The sequence below is a fragment of the Lolium perenne genome, chromosome 2, assembly GCF_019359855.2.
Source record: "Lolium perenne isolate Kyuss_39 chromosome 2, Kyuss_2.0, whole genome shotgun sequence".
NCBI classification, from domain to species: domain Eukaryota; kingdom Viridiplantae; phylum Streptophyta; class Magnoliopsida; order Poales; family Poaceae; genus Lolium; species Lolium perenne.
Window position 1 is genome coordinate 10,225,984 of NC_067245.2, and position 9,687 is coordinate 10,235,670.

The following is a 9,687-nucleotide window of genomic DNA, read 5'->3' on the forward strand; positions in this document are numbered from 1 at the left end:
TCTCCCAGTTGCAACTCGGAAGCAGCGGGAGTACCCGAGACCATGGCACAATACCAACACAAACCCTGGGTACTACCTCTAGATCTAATCTACTAGTACTAGTACTAACAACTCCAGCCCCTCTCCTCCACCATCTCCGGCCAGCAACGCTGCCGGGGAGGGCTCTCGGGATTGGCCCGGGTTTTCTTGGCGGACTCTCAACGGTGTGGGGTGGGACGAGAGAAGGTAAGGGGAAAGTACCTGTTTTCTTAGCTTAAACATAAACTATTGCCGATTTGTTTTTAAAAAATTGTTCAAAAAAAAACTATTGCCGATTTAAAGTACTGTAAGTTATTTGTAAACTTCGCCTTGCTATATATCATTGCTGCTGAAACCAATATGCAAATGACTACTTTTTTTTGTGATACCGCCCTGGCTCGGCCGAAACAAATCATTGATGAAAAACAGGTTTGAGGGGTAGCCAACGGTTTGGGTTGTGGCTCTGATCTATTTTAACTAACCTGGAATCACGTGCCTGAATAAGTAAATACTACTATAAGGAAATGTGTCAGTCAAGCTAAGATGCGGATGCGTATGGTCTAGAATGCAGGCGCAGCACCTTCCTTGTCCCTTCACTCGCCACCAAGAGCTAGCTACTCAACTCAAGTGCAAAATCCAGTTTCGCCACCAGACAGAAAGCGTGGAAACAAATTTGACGGAGCAACCTTGCGCGCCACTCTGCTTCGAGTCTATTTATCCGCCGATCCTTGACCAGATAATATGGGAACACCGGAAACATGGACACCACCAGCGAGAGCGTCAACCATGGAGGTGGCGGCGGCGGCGGCGGCGCGAACGTCTTCTTCCTGCCGTTTCCCGCGGCGCAGGGGCACACGAACCCGATGCTCCAGTTCGGGCGCCGCCTGGCCTACCACGGCCTTCGCCCCACCCTCGTCCTCACCCGCTACGTGCTCTCCTGCACCGACCCGCCGGGCGACCCGTTCCGCGTGGCCGCCATCTCCGACGGCTTCGACGCCGGCGGCATGGCGTCCTGCCCGGACCACGCGGAGTCCTTCTCCCGGATGGAGGCCGCCGGGTCGGAGACGCTGCGGGAGCTCCTGCTTTCGGAGGCGCGCGCGGGGCGGCCCGTGCGCGTGCTGGTGTACGACCCGCACCTCGCCTGGGCGCTGCCCGTGGCGCGCGCCGCCGGCGTGGCCACCGCGGCGTTCTTCTCCCAGCCGTGCGCCGTGAATGTTATCTACGGGGAGCTGTGGGCGGGGCGCATGGCGCTGCCGGCGACGGACGGGCGTGAGCTGGTGGCGAGGGGAGCGCTGAGCGTGGAGCTGGGGCCGGAGGACATGCCGCCGTTCGTGGCCGTGCCGGAGTCCCAGCCTGTGTTCACCAGGACATCAATTCGGCAGTTCGAGGGGCTGGACGAAGCGGACGACGTGCTGGTCAACTCATTTCACGACTTGGAGCCAAAGGTAAGCCATATACCCGGTCTGCTCTGCTCTAGTCGGTCACTCAATAAGTTTGGCTTCATACACTCTCTCTCTTGTCATGCACGTTTTGGGCAAAACCATGTTAAATGTGTCTCAAACAACACTCCACATAACAAGGATTTAGACCATGTAAAATGTCACAAACCACACTTCCACACAACCAAGGATTTATTTGGTTTTTTACACCTTTTCAACTGAGCAGGAGGCAGAGTACATGGAGTTAACATGGAGAGCAAAGATGATAGGCCCAACATTGCCATCATTTTACCTCGACGATAATCGCCTTCCATCCAACAAGTCTTATGGGTTCAACTTGTTCAATTGCGATGCACCGTGCATGGATTGGCTAGAGAAGCAGGAGATCTCGTCTGTTGTGCTTGTATCATATGGGACTGTCTCCAACTATGACGCAACTCAGCTAGATGAGCTTGGAAACGGACTATGCGATTCCGGCAAACCTTTTATATGGGTTGTTAGATCAAATGAGGCACACAAGTTATCTAAAGGCCTCAAGCTCAAATGTGAGAAGACAGGATTAATTGTTTCTTGGTGCCCCCAACTTGAGGTTCTTGCACATAGGGCGATCGGTATGAGATATCTCTATATTTCCTTTACTCTTTTTTGGCCATGCCTACTAAATAATATGGTATCACTCTTTCGTATAAAAATGCATTTTAATTCATGAAAATATACATGTAGGTTGTTTTGTTACCCATTGTGGATGGAACTCAACACTGGAAGCAGTTGCTAGCGGTGTTCCTCTTGTCGGCATTCCACATTGGGCAGACCAACCCACAATCTCAAAGTATGTGGAGAGCGTGTGGGGCATGGGTGTGCATGCACGAAAGAGTGATATTGGATTCCTAAGGAGTGGGGAAATCGAAAGATGTATTAAAGAGGTGATGGACGGGGAAAGAAATGGTAAGTACAAAAGGAATGCTGCAAAATTGATGCAAAAGGCCAAGAAGGCTATGCAGGAAGGAGGAAGTTCAGACATGCATATTGTTGCATTTGCGGCAAAGTATTTGTCAATTTAAAGCTATGACAATACAATCTTTACTTCAAAAGAACCATGTATGTAGTGATCTCAGCCTGCGGATGCTACCAGAGGGCAACATTTTGTGTATGTTTTTAAATAAAAAGCAATGGAGGAAGCCTCCACAAATGCTCCACAAACAATGTTTTGTTAGGGGAGTCGATGTACAATCGAACCACTCGGTTTCCACTAATGCTGGAATTTTCGTATATTACTAGACTATGAGAAAAGGTCTAGATGTTATATTTCATTTAAATAATTAATGCCCATAAATTCACATTGAGAACAATAACCATTACTAGAAATTGACAATATTATATTTATATGTGTTTTGTGGTGTTTTCTCCACAGAAAAAATTGTGTACATTAAGGAATAATGATTATTATTTTGTTTCATGTCAAATTCTTTGGACACATTGGTTGATGTAGAACTAGGAATTATCTACCATTTCCCTACCAAAAGTAGAAAAATATATATCGTACAACAACACACACATGTCTCTGTTTTAATCAGAAGTAGAAAAAACATTATAAGTATGTATATATAGTAGAACCATGTCTCACATGGCCTTGCCAATTGCCATCACGTCGTATCTCAAAGTACAAGTTAGGCTCTTTTGGAGTCAGTTTGATTGCTTTTTTTTTTTTTTTTTTTTTGCGTCTGCAGAAATCTTCTCACTAGTGCCATGCTGGACTGGGTCAAGTCCAAAATCATGTTCTGCATCTAGTTTGGATACTTACAATCTCGTTTGTGCACCGTGGGAAAAAGCACGCACGAGATTTGATTGGCAATGCGTAGCCTGAGGTTTTGAGTGCTTCGTGTTTTAAAAAATTAGATATTTTCACATTTAGAACTTCCAGAAACTATAGCAAGGAAGTCTAAAAATGCTGCCCTTTATTTTCTAAAAAATCAAGAAATATTGGTAGTAGGAACCACAATGGTAAATTGAGTGGTTCAAATTTACTAGAACCATTAGTATATCGTTTCACCTCATTAAAAATCCAACTATTTTGTTCAAATATCTTGAATGAAACAGGACGAATTAAGATATATAGGTTGAGTGCGACGTTTGTAGTCCGAACTATATATAGTTTCTTTTTTGAAAAAAACATAAATTTTAAAGATTCAAGAAAATTGAAAAAATAGATGTTGGAAATGATATATTCTATCAATGTGCAAATTTAAACTCGGAAAACTCTTGCATTCCGTGTACTAAAAAATGACGAGATCTACGTACGGTTGACCTTATCATCACCGGTGCATGAGATACAATTCATTAAATCTCTGCTAGACTGCTTTCTTTAAAAAAAAGTAATTTTAAAGACCTCTGCTTCGATTGATGCACATAGCCTTCTTTTTTTTTAATATTGTTCACTCTTTATTCACTAATTTTATGATGTAAAAATCAAACAAATATTCTAGACTTCTTAACCTACCATTCTTACCATCAGCTATTGCAAGACAAATAACTTTAACTCGATAAATACTTTGCTGCAAATTCTGCAATATTCTTGTCGGAGCTCCCTCCCTCTTGCATTGCCTCCTTGGCCATGTTAATGAATTTTCTAGCATTTGCACGGTACAATTTTCTCTTTGATGCAGCCATCCACTTTCTTCTTGGTGACGAAGCCTTTTCTCATTGGCCCGCGTCTAGAAACAACCTGCGTGTACTAGGGTTGTATTGTTATTACAAACATCTACCGCATATCACTATATCAGTGTTATAACTGAAATTGTATACAATTATATCATAGCAATTTCATAAAAAAAACTTACCTATGGCCTTATGTGCGAGGACCTCAAGCCAGGACACCAAGGACGCGTTTGGTTCACGTTTCCGTGGAGCCAGGCCCCAAAACAATGCACGTTCTTGGTCTAGTGGAGCCTGATCCATTTGAAACGGTGCAAAAGACGTTGTTCCCACTTCGTTTTGTGGCATGGGCTGAAATTTGTGGGTTGTGAGGTGATTTTAGGCTAGTTGTTTGGTTGTGGCTGCGTCCTGCACGGATGTGAGGCTGCCATGTGAGAGCCCAACAACCTGACATTGAAAACTAAGGAAATCTTCATGCGGTTTCGTTTGCAACGGGTCTAGCCCTGGAGAAACGCCACATTCGGGCGTAGCTGTGGAGCCTGGCCGGAGGCCCTTTTCGACTGCTTTAAGGTCCGTGTTGTACAGCCAGTTTTGGACCTTGTTGTTTGGTTGCCCACGAAAAAAAAAATCATTCTCACCCCATTGCAGTCTACCAATTTCCATGCAGGCTACCAAACGCGTCCCAAGGTACAACCATGCCCTTCTCCTTCCACCTGCCAAGTAGTGCTTGAGAAGTCTTGTGTGATTCGGCAGACCTCACGACCCAGAGAAATGGCTTGCTGGAATCGCAGAGCCCACTTCCAAGCTCCTCAAGCTCGGTGGCGTCCAGGCTATAGACCATAAGACGTAAGGATGACTGAGCCAGGTTGCTGCTGATCAAGCCATGCCATGCACGATGCGTCGCTGCAAAAGAATTTGGCGTCGTAGGCCTTGTTCGACAGCAGGCGGCCGTCATCGAGGAAGAAGGACGGCAACGTTGGGCTACCGTCTTCGCCCGCCATCTAGACTGTATGTATTCTGCCTCCTGTGGCTCGAGGTCACGGAAGGAGTTGATGAGCACGTTGTTGACTTCCTCAAGATTCTCGAACTGCCGGATCTGTTAGAATTCATGTACGGCTGAGATTAGACCAGGCTTAGATCATCTTGTACTCCAAGTGTACCTCTATATATACCCCAAAGGGCCATGACAATAAAACATACAATTCTAGGGTGCTTTAGTTTCTACATGGTATCAAAGTGCTTAGCCACTCACGCCGCCGATCCTAGGGTTCCTCGCCACTTGCGCATCGCGCCGCTCTCGAGGAGATCTTCTCCTCGGAGGCGCGGCACCCGGTCATGATCAAAGATTTGATCGGTTCTTAGTTTAGATCCAAATTTCGAATTTCCAAATTTTATAGATCAGATCTGATTTGACCAAATAAATCCCTAGTTCTTCCTCCAATGAAAATCTCCAAAATTCGTTCGGTGCATGGGGGCTCACAATCACGGCGACCCGGCGGACAAGATCCGTCTGGTCTTCAGAGCATCTCCACTCGTTGGCGCTCCCCACGCCCAAATCCGGCGAAATTTTCGTCCGGATTGGATCAATTTTTGGCATGGGGGGCAGTATATTTCCAGTCGTGTGCTCCCCAAGCGGCGTTTCTCGGGGAAAAAGAGGATGGCCCGGGGAGTCCGGACGAAAGAGGAGACACGTGGGCGTGGGCGGTTGGTTTTGCTCCATCCGGAGTCCCCGAGCGCTCCCCGGGGGGCCGGGGATGGCGTGGGATCGCCGGATGAATTTAGGCCCAAATCCGGACGAAATCGAGGAACCGGGGGCGCGACTGGACCGGATTTCGTCGTCCGGATGTAAAAAACGGCTCGTGGGGATTTCTCGGGGAGACGAGTGGAGATGCTCTCAAGCATGACATTCGGCAAGAGCTAGGTACTGCGACTCGACGCAGGAACCGCGCATGCGCAGCGCACCATGGTTACGGCCACACCCGAGGAGATACGGACACGTATGCCGCACACGACCGCGGCGACACACCGAGGCATATACATCGCCGGCTCATTCTCCGCGTGGGCATGCAACCACTAACTCAAGCAGAGATTTCTTCTTCATCGCGTGCACATGCATGCATATGGGCATGCACGGTACTCCTAGCAAGGTATGACTTCACGCAAATCTAAACGCGGTTATCTACATCGAGCCACCACATGCATGTGCAGCCTCTACAAATACTTCGCTACATTGACGCCGAGCCAGTCCGCTGCACGGACACCATGGGCTAGCACGCCGTCTACATCAAGCCGGTCTACACTGCATCAAACTAGGACTTCATCGTGCCGAACAACTAGGTAGAGTTGTAAAGTTGTATCACTGTATTAAGATCTACGTCGAGTTTTACATCATCAACTAGATCGCTAAGATCTACATCAACATGATTGATATCTACGCATATTTCTATTCTTGTAGACAGTGTTGGGCCTTCAAATGCAGAGGTTTGTAGAACAGCATCAAGTTTTCCTTAAGTAGATCACCCGAGGTTTATCGATCAAGGAGGTAGAGGTCAAAAATATCCCTCTCAAGCAACACTGCAATTGCGATACAAGAAGTCTCTTTTGTCCCCAACACGTCAGATGTATAGGTGCACTAGTTCGGCGAAGAGATAATGAAATACAAGTAATATGGATGATTATAAGTGGTAATTACAATCTGAAATAAAAATGACAGCAATCAAATATGTAGCAGAACTGGTTGTAAACGGTGGTTCAACGCTTAGAAACAAGGCCTAGGGATCTTACTTTCACTAGTGGGCACTCTCAACAATGATATCATAATTGAATACATATATATTAAGTACTGTGAATCACTCTCCGGTTTGATAATAAACATAAATTCACTGTGTAGGCTGCATAAGCATTTCTTAAAGTTCGTATTCCAAATCTATGGACACCCCACGCTGTCACTTTGAGCATAAAAAGATGGTACTAACTACACACCACATTTCATAAGTATTTCTGTAAATTAAGCTTAAGAAACAAACACGGTGTGTCCCTGGAGATCACATAATAAAACCACTTGAGTAGCACAATAGTTGAAGAATAACATCTACTTATGCAACTAGATTATAATGCTAATGATCGCAAAAAGATCATACAAGGAGAGATGGATAGACCATATAGCTACCGCTAAAGCCCTCAGTCTCGGGGGAGAACTACTCACTCCTCATCATGGGAGTCGTCAACGGCGATGAAGATGGCGGTGGAGTCGGTGGAGATGGCTTCGGGGGCAATTCCCCGTCCCGGCAGGGTGCCGGAACAGAAACTTCTATCCCCCGGATCTTGTCTTCGGCGGCAGCGGAGCTATTGAACTTTTCGTGGATGGAGGCTTATTGATTTAGGGTTCACGCGTCGGGAGGCTTATTATAGGCGCAAGGGCGAGGTCGGTGGAGGCCAGGGGGCCCCAGACCACCCCTAGGCGCGACCAGGGCCTAGGCCGCGCCTAGGCCTGGTCTGGCCGCCCTGTGGCGCCTCTTCGTCCCTCCTATGGACTTCGTCCTCGTTACGGGAAAAAAAAACTTCGGTTTTTGTTTTGTCCAATTTCGAGAATATTTCCTGTACAACTTTTCTGAAATATAAAGCAGCAGAAAACATGGAACTAGCACGGTGGCATCTTTTCAATACGTTAGTGCCGAAAAATGCATAAAAATGCCAGGAAGTGTAAACGAAACATATAGCAATTTGTGTAAAACAAGCATAAAGCATCAAAAATTATAGATACGTTTTCAACGTATTAGCATCCCCAAGCTTAACTCATGCTCGTCCTCGAGTAGGTAAGTGATAACAAAAATAATTTTGAGGTGACATGCAGCAAACACAATCTTGATCAAGTTATCGTAAAAGCATTGTGAGCTGGGATCAAAGTACTCTAAACATAGGCACGATAGATATAATTCTAACAATAGAACTTAGCAACTATGTTACAACATGAAAAGTAACTCAAACAAAGGATCATGAATAATTGTGTACTGAAAGCAACTGGTTGTTTTTTTAGCATAAATAAAACACAGCAAAGTTGTACTCAGCTTGTCCTTAATGAAGTAGCAAAACATAAATGTCAGGACACCTTTAAAGTTCAAAGGGTGACTAGATACAAGTAATTTGAGAACAAGCAATAACATAATCATGAATAAATCAATAATAAATTTTGGGACTATGCATATTATACTCAGAATGACAACTATGCTCTCTTAATTGGTGCATAAAGCAAGAAGATGAAGACTCAACATAAAATTAAAAGAAAGGTCCTTCGTAGAAGGAAGCAAGATTAACAAGTTTTATAAACCTTCCAAAAAAAAGTATGGTACTCATTAGTTTTGAGCTCTCATTACCCCTATCATAAGCATTTTGAATGGTTAAAGTTAATGTGAGGGAAAATATGAGTTATATGCTTGACAAATCACAAGTTGAAAATCTCGTGACACTTCAATACGAGTACCTAAACCTCATGCTACTCAACTAAGGTCCCAAATAAGTTCTTGTCATTGTAAGTATACATGTGTATCATTGAGAACGCCAATGGGGTACCTCCTGCCCCCTGATATGGAAGTACTCCTATTGATATAGGAGCAATCCCATACCAAAATGATACTCCCTCCGTTTCAATCTATAGTGCCTACAGATTTTCTGCATTTGTTTCGTAATATAAGAGTATATCTGTGTTTATTTGCAAAGAACCCCTTCCACCGAGATGAGCTGAATAGCTGGAAATAAGGACTCCATAACGGGATCGAGGGATCGGGAGTATTTATGAGATCGTGGTTCGACTCTTTAGAGGGTTTTGTGTTAAAAAAATGAGTTGCGCTAATTACCGTGCAGAAAATCTATAGGCACTATAGATTGAAACGGAGGGAGTAAGACAGACAAATAATGAGCATCTCAGCAATCCTTTTATTTACTATGAGCATAGCTTTTTGTTGAAGATGCATCATAGAATGCTCAATATGGTTCGCTGTAAATTTCCACCATGAATGATGCATGGCTTAAATTGGCCGTCCATGCGTTTCTCGAAAATATATACAAACTCCATGGACTTACAAGTTTCCATTTTATTTCATCGCTAGGCATCCATAAACAAAAAGAACAGGATATCAACTAAATAGGAATAAGTGCAATGTTGAAAGCGTCCCCATGAAAGCATGGTTGTGTGATACGTCTCCGACGTATCGATAATTTCTTATGTTCCATGCCACATTATTGATGTTATCTACATGTTTTATGCACACTTTATGTCATATTCGTGCATTTTCTGGAACTAACCTATTAACAAGATGCCGAAGTGCCAGTTCCTGTTTTCTGCTATTTTTGGTTTCAGAAATCCTAGTAACGAAATATTCTCGGAATCGGACGAAATCAACGCCCAAGTTCCTATTTTCACCGGAAGCATCCAGAACACCCGGGAAGGACCAGAGGGGGGGGCACTGGGCCCCCAGACCATAGGCCGGCGCGGCCCAGGCCCTGGCCGCGCCGCCCTATGGTGTCGTCGCCCCTTCGACCCTCCTGCGCCGCCTCTTCGCCTATATAAAGCCCCTGGATC

General features: G+C 45.1%; 2 protein-coding genes across 2 annotated transcripts; one reads left to right on the forward strand and one right to left on the reverse strand.

Annotated features, from left to right (window-relative positions):
• Window positions 1–639: 639 nt before the first annotated feature.
• LOC127331113 (UDP-glucosyltransferase UGT13248) lies at window positions 640–2,710 on the forward strand. Its single transcript, XM_051357184.2, has 3 exons — window positions 640–1,463; window positions 1,684–2,068; window positions 2,181–2,710. Exons 1-3 carry the CDS (start codon window positions 777–779, stop codon window positions 2,516–2,518), a joined length of 1,410 nt encoding a protein of 469 aa, XP_051213144.1. The 5' UTR covers window positions 640–776; the 3' UTR covers window positions 2,519–2,710.
• Window positions 2,711–4,758: 2,048 nt separating this feature from the next.
• Window positions 4,759–5,110, reverse strand: LOC127328201 (UDP-glucosyltransferase UGT13248-like). Its single transcript, XM_071825238.1, has 2 exons — window positions 5,004–5,110; window positions 4,759–4,939 (listed from the first exon to the last, which is right to left on the reverse strand). Exons 1-2 carry the CDS (start codon window positions 5,108–5,110, stop codon window positions 4,759–4,761), a joined length of 288 nt encoding a protein of 95 aa, XP_071681339.1.
• Between the last annotated feature and the right edge of the window lie 4,577 nt (window positions 5,111–9,687).

Excerpts from the sequence above, each read along its gene's own strand:
- LOC127328201 (XM_071825238.1), bottom strand. The coding sequence starts at position 5,110 with ATGGCGGGCGAAGACGGTAGCCCAACGTTGCCGTCCTTCTTCCTCGAT. Across the intron at positions 4,940-5,003 it reads TTCTTTTGCAGCGACGCATC|CCTGGACGCCACCGAGCTTG; the intron begins GTGCATGGCATG and ends TATGGTCTATAG.
- LOC127331113 (XM_051357184.2), top strand. The coding sequence starts at position 777 with ATGGACACCACCAGCGAGAGCGTCAACCATGGAGGTGGCGGCGGCGGC. Across the intron at positions 1,464-1,683 it reads TTCACGACTTGGAGCCAAAG|GAGGCAGAGTACATGGAGTT; the intron begins GTAAGCCATATA and ends TCAACTGAGCAG. Across the intron at positions 2,069-2,180 it reads TCTTGCACATAGGGCGATCG|GTTGTTTTGTTACCCATTGT; the intron begins GTATGAGATATC and ends ATATACATGTAG.